Genomic DNA, 19,015 nt, shown 5'->3' with positions numbered 1-19,015 from the left:
GTTTGCTAGATATGAGCAAATGAAAAATTAAATATAATTTGAATATTTAAAATAATACGGAATACAACTTAAATGTGATAATAGATGAAGATTGACATTTCTACTTTAGAAAATGATTAAATGGAGGATGACCAGCAGGAAGCCTTCCTGTAGGAACAAACTTTACTTGCAACAGATAAAGGGAACACCAGTTATTCATAGGTGATTATGTGGAACAAGATGTGTCTCAGTGAAATGTCAACAACAATGACTGATCTTTTTCTGGGTGTGTAAATAGGTTTGGACCTGCATGGCTACAGATTTCATTAAAATTTATGCAGTTAAGATGAGAAAGGTTTCAGCTTATCTAGCTGTGTCATTTACTTCCTGCCCTGAATATGACAGCATGTCTCGATGCACCAGTGCAAACATCCTGGTTGCCAGAATAACAATCAGCCTCTGCAAATATTGAAACTGACTATTTAAAAATCAGTCAGCTGACCACGCTGTGAGGTCTGCCTTTATATGCACCTGTTTTTAATGTTTTATACTATTGTGAAAGACCTTCTGCATTGTTAGATATAATTTTATGAAGTACAATAAAACATTTATATTGTGGACTGCATTCTTATCACTGAGAATTTGCTCACCATCTTTGTCTTTGGTCTTGCTGGACTCAGAGGACTGTGGAGACACAGCCTGGACAGGACACAGATCCTTGGGCTTGGAGTCCCTCTTCCGCAAGATGGGAGGTCCTGTTGGAGTGAGAGCTGGTTTCTGGATAGGTGGAGGTTTAGCCGACGTAGGCTGAGGGGATGGGGGACGTTGTTTCATTGCACCCGGTGAGGGTGGGCGTGTCTTGGGACTTTGCCTGCAGAAACAAAGAATGATTGTCTCCATTTGTGTTTTATAATGAAATCAAAATAAAAGGCTACATACAAACTGTCAAATAAAAAAATTGAGAGAAATATCACTAAATCACATGAGCTGTTGGAAAATGGTTGTCGTCTTACTTGGATGCTGTTGGGGATGGGGTCCTCTTCGGGGCGGGGTTGGGTGCTGGGGATGGTGAACGGTTGCGTCCCAGGGTAGAAGATGGGGAGGGGGGACGTTGCCTTGCAGGCGATGTAAACTGCTTGTCCTTCTGTAGTTCCACAGAGATGGGAAAGAAGGTCATTCATAAAAATCACTGAACAAGGATCATGGTTAAAAACTCACAAGTTATCCTTACAAACACCTCTTCCTATTGTCATTGTTAATTCAAATATCATTGTGTATCAACAAAACTTGTAAATCATCTAGGGCTGCCCCTTGAAAGTCAGAGATTCTAATCGTCAGTCAGAGACCCCTCTGTCGTCCTTCAAGGCCAGCGGTTGCCTTTTTTTTTTCCCCTTTTGCCAGTTGGTCTGCTACGCAGTATACATCTGGTGACGTTTTGGTCCCCAGATTTTGTGGCAGAGTGAGCTTTCTTGACTGATAGGCTATCTTTAATCAGTGTGGATGCTTACATTGTTATAGTTATCATTCTTGGTGTGGACAGACCTTTACACACTATGACCTGTTGGTCTGTGCCAGTTATTCCCAACAGGTTTGTGACTTGTTAAAATTAAATAGTAAAATACTTGTAATCCCTCATCACAGCTCACAGCCTTGATGTGGACATAAATATGGAGCACTTAAACCAAACAGTGACCTTTTTTTCTCAGATTGTGTCATATTAAATATTTTAGAGGCCCATGAGGGGTGTATGTATCCAGTATTATGGAAGACTATTTTGTGTAGCAGAAACACTGCATATGTTCTTACTAAATTAATTCCATTAACCATCTTGTAATTCCTAATGTTGATCTTGGGACAGCAAAAAGGGTCTGCCTCCTGAGGTTGGCAACCACTGGTCTATTCAACCAAATTATCTTTACATTTGGACAGAATCACGAGTTTGCCTAAAGAAAAGAAAATACACAAAAAACAAAAATGTCAATTATAATAAAGTAACAGTAACTATAGTATCGAAGGACAGTTTCACTTTTTTTTAAATCTGCCTTTTTTGGTTTCAATATCAGTTCAAACAGTGACAGAGTGCTGGTGTAAAGGAGCCATGGATCAAGTTTTAATTCATCTATTTTTAATGCTCATGTGCTAAGTTTGGAGCTGCAAAACATGATGACAAAGGGCACAGCAGGGTCAACCATGTGACACTCAGACAGACAGAAATATACAGTATTGCCCTTTCATCAGGCCTTTAGTAGTTAGCAGTTCAAATTTAGATACAATGCATTTTATGTATTCAAGTAAGAAATTGCTCTTACAATAAAGTGCATTAACTTTGGTCACACAGCTTGACCATTATTCTCAGGGGCGGACGGGAGGGAAAAGCAGGACAGTAAACAAGCGATTGGTGTACAGTTTCATAACAGGGACAACAAGGCATTCATTTCCTATTAATGTCAATATAGCATTGGAGCAAAAACAGCACACAGACACAGTGTCGCTGTAAGAGGTCTAGAAGTAATCTCAAAGACACACACGGCTGTAACTTTAGCATAAGGACCTTATACCTGTCCTCATACCCCTTCGTAAGCAAAGGAAGGAAGGAACCTACATAAGCCCCTTTCACACACGTACTGCAAACCTGATATTTTCGAGACATTACCCAAGAGAGCTGTATGTGAGAACACAAATGTCTTAATCAGTTGGCTCGGACAACAGGTGCCAAACAGACTTTATCCTGCCAGCTCCCTAGTGCAAAGTCTGTGTAATGTCCGACTGAGCCCATGTGTGAATGGAGCAGGTTATTATCCGTAGAATTTACAGCAAGTAGGCGTGTTGATGAGGGACTATCATGAAGACTGTGCGAAACCGGATGAAAACAGACATCAGAGGATGAAGAAAACAGCCACTTACACAAAAATGGCAATGACAGTGTCTAACTGGAGAGGTGACAAGATTTGGGAATCTGATGGTATGACTCTAAGCTGAAAATCGTCAGACAAATGCCACCCCTCACCTAAACCATAGGTGTATTTCCAGTGGGTGAGAATGCTTCTGACACAGACAATCCCCTGTTGTGTGCCACACATGTATACCTTTTAAACATTTGTTAAAAGGAAAGCCTCCACTGTACGCAGGAAGCCTAACTCAGCTGACGTGGCAGACACAATTTAACCACAGTGTCTCACAATGCCTGAGTGACAGGCTGTGCAATTCAATTATCTCCACACCAATCTGTGCATGCGGAGGAGAGAATACAATGAAATGGTGAGGAAAGTCAAAAGGCTTTACACATTAGGCCTCAGTATCAGGGTGGGGTCTGCTTTGCATGGTCTGATTTGTCCATAATGAGGCCACTGTGGATCCCTTTGTTTCATGCTATGACAATGAGGCGCTTCACATCCACAGAGGCTGAGGACGACAGGCAGGTTATGAGTAAGAAAGAGAGAAAGCCAGGCATGAGGAGCCACCAAGTGAGAACATCTGAGGCATCACTTAAGAGTAGCAGTAACTAGGGTAGTATTTTGGCCATGTATGAACAAGTTTATATTATGAGTGACCACAAAAGGCCAGAGCACAGCTGGAGGAACAACATTTCCCTATGGTTAGCATCCTGCAGAAGTACTTTGACAGGCAAATGTAGCCGGATATGTGCATATAAATCAGAGTCTTTGGTGCCTGCTGAGCAATGTCACTTCGATGTAGGAAAGAATCCACTTGTCACCACGCAAGACATCTGTATGCCTGGAAAAGGTGTCCATCTCTTCCAGTGATTCCAGTAATTAAATTGTGCCCATCACTAAAATGTCTTTATGGTCTATCCATATTTTCCAAGTCAAATTAGATGAATTTCCCATGGAAATAAAACCACACTACTGCTGGTATTCGAAAGGCGTAACACGGTTTTACAAACACAGCACTATTCCCCAGTAACTTCAATATTCTGCATGATATTCTCTCTTTTGTTTTGACAATATAACTTATTTCTATAACCATGGTCCATACATCATATACTGACTTGAACGTGTCTATTATCACTCTGCAGTTTGACTATGGATAATATTACAGATACCATCTGAAGCCAGACATCAAGGTTACTCTCAATAAATGCAAACTGACTGACTGACTGACTGACTAACACAGGGCTGTAAAATAATTTAACACTATCCTTTTGACCACACAGTTGTATCGTAAATGAATGAATAAAATTCTCGAATTGAGATATCACTGTTGACAGTTACAATCAATATGTCATGAAATATGTCATGTTATAAAAGGGTTTTCTATACCCTCGCATCCAAAATGACTGGACCTACTGAATGAAACGTTATCAAATCATTGGCAACTTTCCCTGCCACTACAATACAAGCAAACAGACCACCTGATAACAATATTGGTCGGTCAGCTAGTGCATGCTTTGCCATTCAACACACGTATGCTAAGTGTCTGCACTGGCATAGCAATATAAAAAAACAGTTTTAGGAGAGGACAAGGATGACATTCAAGAAAAATTCTCTGCTAAGAAAACTTTCACTTCAGATCATTACAGCATTTCTTTTTGTAAATGTCATATTAAATTCAAGTGTCTAATACCTGTAGACACTCTGACAAAGACTGGACAAATGATTTTTGGGACGAATGATTTTCAAGACAATTTTGAACCAAATCGAAGACAATTTACAAAGTAGACTTTTGGAGATATCATTTCTTTCCCTTGAAGAAGTAGGTTTTCTGTAGGAATATGGTTATTACAGTAAGTAAGGTCAATCTACTTTTTGCCAACAGGTAAGTGCAAGCATAAAGTAAAAAGTAATAAGTTCAGTCGTAGGTTTAAAGACTTGTAACATCACAAATGGTGGCTTTCACACAGAAGAGCTTGACTCATTTTGGTTCTGCAAACACCCTGCGCTGTGAGCCAGCAGTTCTAGCAACATTAATATGAAGAGGTGTTCTCACCAGTGAAGGGTCGAGGGCTCCATCAGCTGACACAGACGTGGTCATGCTGCTCTTCTGTCGGTCAATGCTGCGGCTGCGCACGGGTCCCCGCGGTGGGTGCAGGGGACTGGCAGAGGCTGAGCGAGGACACAGGTGACACTCTGGTAAAGGAAACAGTCATCGCAGGGCCAGAGGAGCACAACCAATAGGAGGCGTGATAAGCGGCCGAGTTGGGCAGCAAAGCAGCAAAAAGCCAAATGAATGAAAAGAGAGGGTGGATGGGGAAGAGAGAGGGGGAACGTGGGAGAGAAAGAGAGAACGGGGAAGGGAGGGCAGATGATGGGTAAGAGAAATGCAGGACAGTGTTTTTGTGAGGGGACAAGAGCACAAAACAAAAGCGATTTGTTAGATGTAGCATTTTAGGCAGGCAATTAGCTTGATTTCTGAAGCTTTGATTGGGCTGGAGATTATAGGAAACATGAGGAGCAGAGAGCAACAATCTCACAAAACACCCAAAAAACTCAACAGGTGCCAAACCCTCTGGACAGATAAGGAACAAACCTGAACACCAAGCACCACAACACAGTACAGCACAGCACAAACTACACAAAACCTACCACCAACACAGTACAATGAACACTGACACTGCAAACACATACCACACAGATTTATTAGCACACTAAACACACAGTGAATGTTGAGTGTCATTTGTTGCGTTCAGGTGTTAACTAAAAAATGAGAATAATGAGCGATCTTTTAATTCTTCCTGCGATCATACCTCAACTCTCCAGACACTGAATACAACATATGCTGTGGCTCCAGGATTGTGACAGGCCCAGTCACAATAATTACATTATCATGTTATTGAGGTCAGCAAAAGTGATCTAGGCCATGTCCATATATTAATGTCCTTGTATTTATATTTGTGTTTGTTCACATAAGAATATAAAATTTTGGCCAACATGATGTCAGACTGAACAGCAGGGTTTTCCCAACTGTTTTAAGACTTGGATACAGCACCTAAGCATTTTTTTTTCACAGCACCTAAGCTGAACGAACACCTAAAAACTAGGCTAAGACACTACCTTTTGCTGTCATTTCAAGCCCAATGCTTCTCTACTCTCGTCTGCTCTTTGTATCAGTTTCACACACCCATTCCGGTGTCTCAATATTTTTAAGAGTTAAAAGTTCATTGCTCTTTGTAAGGGTGTACTTGCATTATTGTGTTATTATATTATCACTGGCAAAAAATGATCTAAAAATGACAATAATATCATTTATCACAGTCATTTCTGGGACAAAATATCCAACAAAAATAGTCATCTTGACAGGCTTATCCATGACAAAGCCATCTCTAGCACAAGCATTGCCTTACAGTTTCCCAAGAGTTTAACACACAAATAATCTCAGCTGTATAGAAATGGGACCAACTGACCTTAAGTGCTGATAATACGGTGCTCAATAACTAAAACTGTCTTCACCAGAGAGTTAAAGTGTCACCTGGGCATGGAGCGTAAAGACTGCTGTCCACTGTGAGTTTGCTGTGTCAGACTGAGGGATTAGTCATGATAATCTCGAGACCTGGAGAACTCTCGCTGCCACGGCCTGCAAACGGCCTGCACACGGCCTGCACACGGCCTGCACACGGCCTGCACACAAATGTGTTCTGTAATTCATTCCGACTGCTCACTGAGCAGCTATGACTGTGAAATTTACCCTGCCATGAGCTATCGCTGCTGCTGCTACTAATGTAGATGTGTCATGTTTCTACTGGGGCCATACTTAGCAAAGATCTATAGCTGTTAATGGGTTTGTAATGGCCGATCAATAAACAACACAACCTAAAACCCACACGGGGAATACAGTTGCAGCTTTGGAGAGTCAGGGCTTTACAGTATGGTTCTTTCCATCTTTAAAATAATGCGGTGTTCATCATAAGATTTGAAACAGGCTGTCTGGGCCTACTTGTATGTATAACCTCAACTGCTACCTTGTGTACTGTAGATCAATCCCATCACAGTGTAACAGAGAAGCAGTTCACTTGAAATTTAAGGCATGCATTTCATCCGGTGAGACACAAAAAACAAGCCAGATGGCTTCAGAGCATATTTTACTCCAAAATGCCAGCCCAAAATTTAGTGCCAGAGTGGAGACATACTTAAATTGATTGGTATTACTTCAAGCCCATATAATTTATGGAAGTGCCAGTGATTTCTCTTTCAGCAACGTGTACTGTAGTCCCCAGCACTCTATCCTTACTATGAGAACACATGCAACAGCCCAACAGCTTCATTCTGACGTAACAAGAACCAACAGGTAAGCAGCTTAGAGCAAATCTCCCAGCATGGACCCTGAGGCTCCTCAGATGCAGAGAAATACTCCCAGCCAAGCTGGCCCTGCTCAGCTCAGCTCAGCACACAACAGCCAATTGTGTCAGATCTGAGAGTGCATATGAGCTGTACCCATGTGTGTCAATATTTACAGAGTAACTATGCTCTCTCACATGAGTGTACTTTGCTGCAAATGATTACTGTACATAAATAGCATAAACAGCTGATCATTACAATAGTGGCTTTTAGACTCGGGAAGCTGTGCAGCGACTTCTGTAAATCCACCATCACTGCCATGAGGCAACCTATTTCGTTGTGAGGATTGTTCCAAAAGCATGAGGGTCTGCAGCAGGGCACTGGGATATGAGCTCAGATCTAGTGAGGTGATACTGCAAGTGAGTGTGTTGACTTTCTACTGATAAAATGAGGATGAGTAGGGAGGACTGGGGTCTGCTTCTAGCCATCCTTCCTCTTTGTTTGGGTCTCCTGGGTTACCTGGAGCATTTGTTCCTTCAGCGGACAGGGCGGCGGCGCTCTTGCTCCTAGCTAGTGAGGCCTGGGTGGGGGTGAGCAGGCGACTAAGGACCCCTCCGTCCACAGTGCCGGCTGGTGGCCTGCGAGCTACATGGCCGAAAAATCACCCGAAAAACAGAGTGGGAGAAAAAAGAAGCCAAGAAGGAAAGAGTGGATGAGAATGGGGGGTGAAGGCAAAAGGGGGAAGAGGGGGAGGGTCAATGAAATTTAGAAAGGTCACCATGTGATTTAACCAACAAGAGAGAATCAACATAAACAACCAAAGGTTATGTCTCAATAGTCTTACATGGCTCCACATCAGCTGTCTTTGTTCCGTTAACTTTCAGTGATATTCAACAAAATGAGCATTGTCAATGAGAGACAGTAAGGAGAGCGTGCCATGGAAGAGTGCTGAGACAGACCAAAGACTGATTGTCTGGTAACTGAAGATCAGTTAAAACAGTAGTAGACAATGAGGTCAAATCAATGGTCCCTTGAGGTGGAGGGAGGTGTGCTGATGGGGAAAAATAATCCATTAGTGAACTTCAAAGTCAGCAGAGGAACACTACTGGGTAAGAAGATGAGAAGTGAAACAAAACCTAAAAGTGACAGGTAAGGGTGCCCCGACTGATTGGCCACCAATCGCTATCAGCCGATATTCATTCTAAATGGATTAGAGACGAGAGACAGAGCATGTGTTGCAAAACGCAGATGTCCCTTATACGCATTGGTGTATGTTTGTGCGTGAGTGTCCGCCATCATTGCATCAGTTATATGCTATGAAACAATAACAATAAAGTGTGTTTCATCATATAATGGTACGATAAAAATGTATGTGAAATAAGTTCCACTAAAATGACAATATAAATTATATTGGCTAGCATGTTGTATCAGTGTCGGAGATGACGGAGTCTGTCAGTGAGTGAAATCACTCTGAACATACGTGCTAGTTGGACATTGGCAGTAGTCTCTGCAGTGTGTTCCTGCATAACTTTTTGGCCCAGGCACAGGTAATGTCAGTTGACGCAATAATCGGCCTTTGTCTCCACTAGCTCTTTGATTCCAGTGTCGTGTGTCTGGGCCTTAACAGAGAAAGAGTGAAATATGTTGCGCATGTTGCCTGCTAATAAAGAACGGCTGCCAATTCATATTTTCTCTTCTTAATTTTAATACTAAATAAACAATGTTAAAAATGGTCAAATAAATAAATAATGTGACACAATGAATAGAAGGCTTCAAATAGACCCTGTGATCAATGGATACTGCTTCCAGCAATCGGTGTCTGGCCCAAAAAATCCATTCAGATCGGAGCACCCTTTGTGATAGGGCAAGTGACTGTGACCAGGCAACAGTTCTTTAGCTTCTGCTGTGCACAATTTTCTATGGTTAATAAAGAAGGTGCCAAATTGAATTAAAATAAGGAGGCTGCTACAGTGATTAGTGCTGAACAAGTAACTAATTATGAGAGCACTATGTACGAGGGACACTGATTTCACAGCAGAAACAAAGAGCTCTTGCTTCCATGGAATGAAAGATTTAACAATCCCCATTTATGCCATTGTTGCTACCTCAGCTACAGAGCAGAAATCATACCAGAGGAAGAGTTTAAGTGTTTACCGGTTGATTTAGCCACATGTCCCTCAATTCTAGCTCTTCAAAAGGAGAGCACAGAGTCACACACTTCCCTTTGGAGCCCCTGACTGAGAAGACATCTGTTGCAGACAGACTTGTTTGTTAGCTGTTGAGTGCTAGCCCCTGGAGCACAGCAGCAGCACGGCTCGCTGCTCAGCACCCAGGTATTAAGAATCTGGGCTATTAGACTGAGATATGGTTTTAGTTATGAAGAAATGGTGCATGTGTGAGCTTTGTTTTGGCAGAGGTACTGAGTCAGTATGACTGATGGTAGCTGTGTTGTATTATCTGTTTAGGCTGACCACTTAGAACAAACATTTAAATACAAAAACAGGAACATTTCACATCAGATCATCTGCACAAATACTGACATGGCTATAGGACAAACAAAAGCATTGGTGGTTAATGACAAAACACAGACTGCAGTGAGCTGTCGTGGTCATTTGTGTACTCTGGGGGTGCTACGGTGGGATGGCACTGACACACACCACACTGAAGCATGAGCCCAACGATTTAAATCCAGCTATGACATCATCTTGGAGGGAGAAAACAATAAACACTTTGTGACAACAAAACAATGCACTGTGTTAGCGCAGACGCAGCATACAACAAAGCCATTCCTGGGTTGTCACTTGGATAGAAAACAACACATAAAGGTTAAAACAAGTCAAGCTGTCAGTCAGAAACATGGCACAGGACAGGATCTGGTAGGGTTAAGACGACAGAAGGGTTATGGCACACATGGAACGAGCACAGTGTTCCCAGTAAATCAGAGACACAACAGTTTAGAGAGGCTTAGCAGCTGTCTGGGGGTAATTCGGCAGTCTGCGAGAAAGACTTAATAGAAGAGAACAGAGCCAGAAGGAGGGAACACGTATAATGAAGAGCTGGCCATATTAAAGACCCATATAGCTGCTGACATTGAAATAAGCCAAGTGAGAGTGTTATCCCCCAAACCGACAGAATCGATAAGGCTTTAAAAACCGAGCAAATTCAGAATTAGCAAGCTGTTAACATCATAGCAACATGCTTGTTATTCAAAAAAGGGAGGCCTGAGTGATGCAGATAGGGGCATTAGGAAAAAAAAAGATTGCCGATTGTTCATGCTTGCCACCTTGATCGTCCGTTGTCCCCTTATCAGGCTTGGCAGGGGTCTGTGCTCTGCCCACACTTACTCGAGTGAGGGAGGAACTTCTCTTCTTGACGGAACGGCCTACGGACATGAGAGTGGAGTTATAGCCAAGCAGTACTGGGAAGGCGTCAACAAGGAATCCCCAAAGACACACTGCAAGTCATGTGCACTTCATTTGGCCTTATGTGAGTCACCAGGCTCGGGCAGACAGCAGCTGATGTCCAAGTTTAATAGATAATGCCTAAGTACACAGAGGAGAGTTGTAACTGCCCCATCTGATGATAATTTAGGACATAATCCAGATCCTCTGTTGTAGTATTAATAGCTGTGAGTGTTTAAACCATCAGCTTGCTGTATGGCTGTCATAGCTCTGAACTGTGCACTATACACCATCTTTGTTATAAAAGTATAGTGTAGGATGGAGAGGGGATCTTTTGCACCTGTCTGTTCCACCTGAAGCTTTTTGCCGTCTTCCTTACTGGCCTGAGCAGCGTTGCCATTGTTAGGCAACCGGTTACAAGAAGAACTCCTCGGCTTAGCACCTGAGAGACAGTGATGAAACACCCAATGGTAAATTTACACAGTGCTCTCTTGTGAATGGCACAAAGTCTCTCTCAGACTTTCTTAGAATATATTCAAAGGCCTAGGAAAAGGAAAAGGAAAAGAATACATATTAAACACACTGAGAGGTATAGAGAAATTGATCTGAATGATGAAATGGCACTAGCAACCCATAGAAACTGTGGAGAAATACAAATCAATTGATTGTGTTGATTATTTTTTCAGAAGAAATCAAATATACTTGTGAATCAAAATATGCTTACGAATATTGTGACAGGCTCATGTGACCCCTTCTGATTCTGACAGTTTGATTCAGTGCTTCATAGGAGCTGCATAGTGAATGGACTGAGAAGCCATGCTACGTTATCATTAGCTGGAACCAGAGACAGAGAGCTAAAGCAATTGTTACCAGCCTGTCAGTGCTCCAGCGAACCTGTGTGTAAAACCCTGGATATGGAGAGCACAGGGGTCAGAGTTCACGTCAGGCTTAAGAGTTGGAAGAGAAAGTGGGTCTGTGCCAGATTATCTACAGTTTGTCACCTGGTAGATTTCAACACATGAATTATCACAGAATTACATTTACCTGGGTTATAACACTGTTTGGAACATATTACGTTGATTGAGACACAGCACTGGAATGCAAGGACGGGATGCCAGGAGGCAGGGAGGGAGGGAGGGAGGGAGCAAATGGGGGGGGGGAGGAGACTTACTTTTGTCGGGAGATTTGATAAGGGTGGCAGAGGAGGAGGATAGGCGTTTGCTGATGCCAGCCTCAGACGGCTGTTTCAGGTTCATGGTGGATGTGGAGCGCTTGTCCACTAAGAGGGAGGAGGAGAGACAGACATGGGAGGCGGGGTTTACACTAGAGGTTGGCTGACGGAGGAGGGCATTTGGGTGCACACGAGGGAGTACAAGGTTCTGCAAGATCCTAACACCCCTAGTATGCTAAATGTGATGTGCTGCTTCATTGATATACCTAAAACCAAACTACATAAGATCTATATATGCTGATATATTATCCCATTAACCCATTGATCTAATGTGCTACTGACGCAGTGCACATTTAGTGATGCATACATGATATACAGCATGAATTTGCTGGTAAATATCATGGTAAATAATGTACATTTTAAACAAACCATAACAGTTGTTGTGGTTTCAGAGCTGGGCATGGTGGTAAATAACAGATGTTTCTATTTGACCACTCTGAAGAGGAGGGCATCATCAGCTTTACATGACCCGTGCCAGAGAATCCAGTTGTGATATTAGTGCCTTGGGCTTCCATGCAAAGTCGCCCATGTGACCTGGAAGTGCTCGACAGTGTGAGTGAGTGAAAAACCTAGAGCTACACTTCCAGCTATTCTCCCAGCACAAGGCGCATTCAGAACACAGGGCCCATACACATAACTGTTAGTGAAAAGCTGCCAGTTAGACTGCAGGTGGGGTTGATGGGAAGCATAGAGGGTAACCAAGCTATCTCAGGTGACAGTGCCAGTCCATGCAGTGTTGCTACATCGGTGAGCAAATTATCAACAAACAAAACCTTGTCGACTCCTTGGTGGCTTTTCTGGTGAGGCAGGGGAGATAACTATAGTTACTGGAGATGAGGCGCTGGCATCAGAGTCTCCTGAGGGAAAAGACAGCTCTCAGAGAGGAGCAATAAAATACAAGATATTGAGGGACATCTTTCATTTTGGGAGAGAAAGAAGAGGCGAAACTTGGCTGTTAGCCATCAGCCTCTGGTTTACACCTAGGGCCTAAAGCAATAAATACTCTGGCTTAAGTATTTACTATTGTGGCACCAAAGAGTCATCAGTTGGTAGCCTTACAAATTAAACACAATGTAATTTAAATGACATGTGTATTTGAAAGTTTCTTATGTTCTGCAGATATCTGCAGATCATTGTGGTTTATTACTAAAGTGTTAGTTGTTAAGAAGTCAAGTAATATCACATGCATGTCGTGTTGTGAGAGTGAGAGCGTGACAGATTACAGTTCATCAGACCTCAGTAAATAAATTGGATTTTATGAGTTTGCTTTCCTGCTAACAGAACAGGGTTTGCATTATTGCTGACAGCTAACAATATTGATATTATTTTCAACTTAAACTAAATTTGGTTGTTGAAAGCTCTCCACTTTAACAGTCTGGAAGCAAACCTCAACATTGCTGGTAGGTTCAGACTGGAAATTGTTAAGTTGACAAGCTTAACAAGCAAAATTCTGTTATGCATTAATGCACGACTGATAACAAGGCTGTGTTATTAAAGCTGCCCCTAAAATGACAGAGATGCAGTTCAACAAAAATGTGTGTATATGGCAGCAGAAGTTAATCTTGTGCGAATTGCTTCAGTCTTTTGCAACTTGATTTTAGCATTTTTAACCACAAAAACATAGAGAGGACTGCAACTACCTCTGAATAACCACATTTGACTGAGTGTCATGTGTATCAATACCAGCTTGAGAGCACTTCTACCACAAAACAGCGAAGAGTGTCACTGGCATTATCATCAGTTGCTGGCAAAAAAATATAACTTTAAAATGCTTTCATGTATGCAGTGGCTTGATTTCACGCCAACTGTGGTGAAATATGATCACATTGTGAACCTGACCACATTCATGTCTTGTTTTAAAGAATTCTATCTTATCTGGCTCTTCGCTGCACCAGTGGATGATGAAAGTCAAATTGAACAGAGAAGCAGGAAGGAAAGGGTGCACTTTTAAGGTGAGAGAAAGGCCTCTACCTGTCCGTCCATCTGAGTCTGTGGACAGTCCTCCCCAGGACCATCTTTTCTGCCTCTGCTCCAGTCGCTGACTACGCTCCAGTGTTCGACGCATCACCGCCTCATAGTGCTCCTGCAGAATTACAGGAGCAGAGGAAAAGAAATATGCAAGTCATTTAAAACAAAGCAACATTCATCCCTAAACCAAAAGCAGAGAGGACAAGACTTGATGATGTCATAACCATTCTACAATGAATGAATAACTGTAGTGTTATCCCCTGAACACTGCCCTTATTCAAAATGTTCTTACTCTCCTTTTAAAAAAAATGCATTAAGGAAACATTAAAACTTGAATTTTAATTATTTTAATTACAAGAGTGAAATCAACTGAGCATTAGCAAGCAATGCTCTGATGCTCTCAGGATTCAACCCATGCTGCAGCTACCTTTTCCTCTTCCTGTTTCTGCTTCCTCTTCTCCTCCACAGCCAATCGTTTCTGCTCCTCCTTCTTTCGCTGCTCTTCAACCTTTTTCTGACGCTCCTCCATCTGACGCTCCACCTGCATCTTGGCCTTGCGCTCCCGTTCCATGATCTGAGAGTCTCGCAAAGCTGCCCGCACATACAGCATGTGCAAGCATGCAGGAGAAATAAGTCACTCATTAGTGTGTTGTCTTAGGCTGAAATAATTTCACACAGAAACTAGGATCACCCTCTCACCCTGTTGTCTCTCTGCCTCCTCTCGCCTCTCTTTTGCCACTCGCAGTCGGTCGTCTATTCTAAGTGCGGCACCGTCGATGACTGCGTACATGTACATGTGTTTATGTGGTTAAAAGGTAAAACATATGCAGCAATACATATTCGGAGAACACAGGAGGAGGATTACAATGCAGCATAGTGGTACAAAAGCTTTGCATCAGGCAGGCAAGATATATGCATGCGAGTGTTAGTAATGAGCTTTGTCAACTGTTACAGTAATAAGATGATGACTCAGGTTTACCTGCAGTGAAGCTACACTGACAGGGTGGTGGGAGTGGATTATGTTGCATCTAATGGTTCAGATTATGGAAGACAATAGAACGGTGACAGGGCAGTATCTGTGGGAACCAATCTGTTTCTGTGTCAAGGTGTGGTGTCATTTACCTGGCCTACTCCCCTGAGGTTTAGCTGATGTGTTGGTTGTAGGTCCTGTAGGGCTGTTCCCTGACAGGCTGCGCCGCTCCTCGGCTTGTGCCTGTGCAGCTGCAGCTGAAAACACACAGACACCCACAGTTTACACAGAGAATGACAGTCACATCATATCTGAGCAAGCATATTAAATAATATCTAGGAAACCGTTTGCTTGGGGTACTCTGAACCAATCAAGTTCAAATCAGCCGTTTTTCTCTGTGCTTTGTTTTCCATAGGAATGCCAGTTCTAGAGAGATCCAACGGATTTGACGCTACAGAACAATCCAGCTATTCAGCCATCTGACATAACCCCCCCCCCCCCCCGCTCATGGTCAACCCTGTAGCCAGCCATACACTGCTTTCTGTGACAAGCTCTGAGGGCATGGGCTGCTGTGAGAAACATGTCAGGAATCAAACCCTCGTGAGCTTCCTGGTATACAGCTGATGCGCCCAGAGGTGCACACTGCTTCAACACCATTCCAATTATTAAATAAAATCAATATAGGACAGATTTCAGGTCATCTTGTGCTTGCAGTAAGCTGTTTTGTTTCTGGACTATTTTCTTTGAGGATATGATTTGCAGCACCACAGAGAGAAAACGTCAGACTGCATGATGCAATGCATTTTGTTGTCATACCATGAGTCAGGGGTCAGGGGTCGGCTGGGGTTACACACATGCTTTTAAGCATGTGTGTAACCCAAAGACATCAACTATCCCACCAGGTATACCACAGGATCATTAGCACTTTCTTGAGCCAAAGAATTATGCTCAGGAGATACAGGGGCAGGAAGGAAGGAAACAGCAAGGACGTGATCAAGCTTTATGCGCCCTGCTATCAGTCCTTTCTCCTTCTGTGTCGGTGTGTATTCAGCATTACAGAACTGCTGACAAAGTGGCAGGACGATGGTCAGTCATGTGATATTCACATTACTAATGAACACTCCCAACTGTGCTCTGATTCTGAAAGTCTCTCACTGTCTCCATCACTGACATAGCGTTACATAACATAAAATCCTACTGTTGTCATAACCGTTAAAGGAATAATTGTGATTTGCACATAGTTAATTAAACTTTCTAGCAAAATTACTGTTATTGTGATCACGTTACTGAATCAACTGAATGAATGGACATCAAATCATAGGTCACCGATGACACAACAAGGTGGAAAAGGACTCTAAAGATTAGATTTGCCTGTCAAAATGAAACCTCTCACTGATTTGCCAGATGTTGTGTCACAGAAAAGCAAATCCAGTGTTGATCAAATGAACTTATAGCACTAAAATGCTACTTCCCTAATCTTTCTGAGGGGAGACAAGATAAGAAATGCCTCATTGCCTGTGGCATGATATGCCAAGTCACCATCATGTGCAACCTCCAAGCAGTAGATGACTGCACTGACAACGACTACTGTAGTTTTGTTCTTCTCTCCTAAATTCCTGCTCTTTATTCCCACAAAGTAGCCCCACAGTTTTTTCAAATTCTCTGTAATACTGCCACCTCTCCCACCCAAATCTGGAAAAGTCTTTACAGATAAGGCTAATGCAACCACAGATTTTCTACTACTTCACAATAAATACTTTCAACCAGCGAATCACTGGAAGGCTGCTTTATGAAACAGCTATAGAAAGTGAAGCCTTATAGACATTTGTTTTCAAAAAAAGCAGCCGCAGTGAGTTAAAATGGTTACAGGAAGGAGCTTACTGGACATCATCAAAGTCAAACATCTTTCAAAGTTGTATGGAAAACATTCACGCTGTGCAGACCACAAGCACCAATCGCTGTTTATCCTATTTATATGGAAACTGACTCTACAGTCTGCTGCCTAACTCTCTAGAAAGCAGAGCGGACGACACAAACAAATTGAGAGATAACATTAGTTCACTAATATGAATATAACAATTTGCGCCCTTGAACCACAGGAAGATTTATTAGTGCAGCCAAGAAAATATAAGAAACAAAAGGGCATCTGGACAGACCATATGAGACTGATTACTAACTCTCACAGAGATTCTGACCAATCTGAAGTAGCTGTAACAAACCAGATATCAGGGTTACCAGGAGCTGGACAGAGCAAAGAGAGCTGACAGGGTAAGTAGTCATGCACTCATTATCTGTATTCTGCAGCAGCATCGATGCTCTCCATTCAAAGAAGCTTATAAGGGTCAAAGTCTGCAGCTAATGCCCAGTGGAAGTGTACTGGTCACTTCACTCCAGTCTTCAACCCCGCTGGTGAGTCGGCTAAATGGTGCGTTGATTAAAAAATGCATGTGATCTGACTGCACATTTAACAGCCTTGTCAATACAAAAGAGTACAGTGACTCAGCAATTCTGTGCCATAAAATTGTATATGTATGTATGTATGAATCATACAATGCCAGAAAGAATACACTGACCTCAAAGCAAATACTTCATTTAGCAGGTAACGAGAGTATCAGTGTATTTTAAGGTTAGGTAACATATGGACTTTTGGGACACTGATGGAACTGCTATTACCTCTCTGACAACACAAACATTCTCCTTTTCTCAAGAGAACAGACAGGAAAAACAGACGGGCACTGTGGGAGGAAGAAGGTGATCTATATTCAGGGAAAAGGCAGTCTAATTCTAGGGCATGACTGTATCACAAATCCAAAGTCAAAACATATTGATCTCTCCAGAAAAAAAGATGCTAAGCAATTGAAATTTGATGGCTGAGCAATCGATTGTGCAGATCATGTAACTGAAATGTTAAATATAACCCAGATTCTTTGTTCCACATCAAATCTCAGTCTTTTCCTGTTTCTCTCCACCTTAAAAGGCAAAAAAGATGCAATGAATAAATGCTGAGCACTCTGTTGCTAAGTGATACATGCAGCCGCTCAGGATGGAGGAGCTCCTCAACCATGCTTAGGTCTGTATCAGGGTAGACATGGACTCTGAAATGAGATGACTCATAGCTAAATAAAAAGAGCAGAGCAGCAAAGCTTTTAAGGTGTCTTTATCAGACTATATGTCAAATTATAAGCAACAAATACTTTACATTTGGGTGGAACATCATACAGTATGTCAACAATGATATATTGGGAACAACATCATATAGAAATGTTCTGATGCCTTTTTTTCTTTCCTGATACCAATGCCAATATTGAAACTTGCGAATCGGCCAATACCAAGTACTGATCCCATACCATTGTATTTAAAAAGAAATGTTGATGGCTATTTACTTGTTGTTGATAGACTTGTTGACATATTGTTAGGCACGACAACAACTAGCATGGCTCAAAGCAAAGTTATTACCAACTCTGAAGTGGTTCCAAAAAGAGGAGCAGCTTCAATAGTGTAGAATAAACCGTGACGTGCTGAATGTTTTATGAACAGCCCCGGACTTCTCAGACTCTTTTAACGAGTTACCGCTCATAGGGAACTCATTCAGCGGCTCCTCTGGCAGCAGCACAGCCTCTCTACCTCTGTGTCGTCAAGTGATTTTGACCTGAATCTTTGGTAATGTAAACTTTGGCTTGACAAAAGCTACATATATGTGAACGTGTGATAGTTGTGGTATCATGATGATTAGAGGAGAAATGGCAAAGCATAAAGGTCCAGCTGGAAAAAAAAACCCCGATTCAATCATTTAGGATTTTGCTAAAAAAGAAAAATATCGCCTAACTATTGGGTTGACATGTAAAACTATATCACTTATTCTGTTGTAATGATATGCTCTTAAATTAATAATATTTTTTGTATTACTTTGTCATATCATCAAGAATATCGTTCACAAAAACACCATGAAATATTGTGATATTATTTTATGGCCACATTGTCCAATCCCTAACAGCTGTTAATTTTTTATTTATTTTTTGGCCTGTGTTAGAATTTGCAAAACTTGTTTAACCCCTCCAAACTAAAGCCTTGCATACTGTGCAGTTGGGACTTTCAGTGTAAAATATTGCCATATTTCTGACATTTTGCTAACACCTAACGTTACACTATTTAGCGGAAATCAATTCTTCTTCGCCACTCTACAACAGTAGTTGCTGGTGACTGCACAGTGCAACTTACTGTGTAGGCTACAGAG

The 19,015-nt window shown here is 42.0% G+C and overlaps 1 protein-coding gene across 15 annotated transcripts in view; it reads right to left on the bottom strand.

Moving 5' to 3' along the window:
• The window catches only part of map7d3 (MAP7 domain containing 3), a 32,664-nt gene that overhangs the window by 8,972 nt on the left and 4,677 nt on the right, over window positions 1-19,015 (bottom strand). Inside the window, exons 2-13 of one of the 15 annotated variants that reach the window (XM_033633612.2) lie at window positions 14,934-15,038; window positions 14,511-14,591; window positions 14,239-14,402; window positions 13,815-13,926; window positions 12,617-12,700; window positions 11,784-11,891; window positions 10,953-11,054; window positions 10,495-10,593; window positions 7,731-7,856; window positions 4,927-5,066; window positions 993-1,123; window positions 630-850 (exon numbers count right to left, since the gene is read on the bottom strand). In XM_033633612.2, the coding sequence (XP_033489503.2) occupies window positions 630-850; window positions 993-1,123; window positions 4,927-5,066; window positions 7,731-7,856; window positions 10,495-10,593; window positions 10,953-11,054; window positions 11,784-11,891; window positions 12,617-12,700; window positions 13,815-13,926; window positions 14,239-14,402; window positions 14,511-14,591; window positions 14,934-15,038 (1,473 nt within the window). The remainder of the gene's footprint in view (window positions 1-629; window positions 851-992; window positions 1,124-4,926; window positions 5,067-7,730; window positions 7,857-10,494; window positions 10,594-10,952; window positions 11,055-11,783; window positions 11,892-12,616; window positions 12,701-13,814; window positions 13,927-14,238; window positions 14,403-14,510; window positions 14,592-14,933; window positions 15,039-19,015) is intronic. The other 14 variants (XM_033633615.2, XM_033633617.2, XM_033633618.2 and 11 more) reach the window with 14 other exon arrangements.

The sequence above is a fragment of the Epinephelus lanceolatus genome, chromosome 7 (genome assembly GCF_041903045.1).
Source record: "Epinephelus lanceolatus isolate andai-2023 chromosome 7, ASM4190304v1, whole genome shotgun sequence".
In the NCBI taxonomy this organism is placed as follows: Eukaryota; Metazoa; Chordata; class Actinopteri; order Perciformes; family Serranidae; genus Epinephelus; species Epinephelus lanceolatus.
Note: the sequence above shows the minus strand (reverse complement) of the source record. Positions and strands in the feature narration are given on the sequence as shown.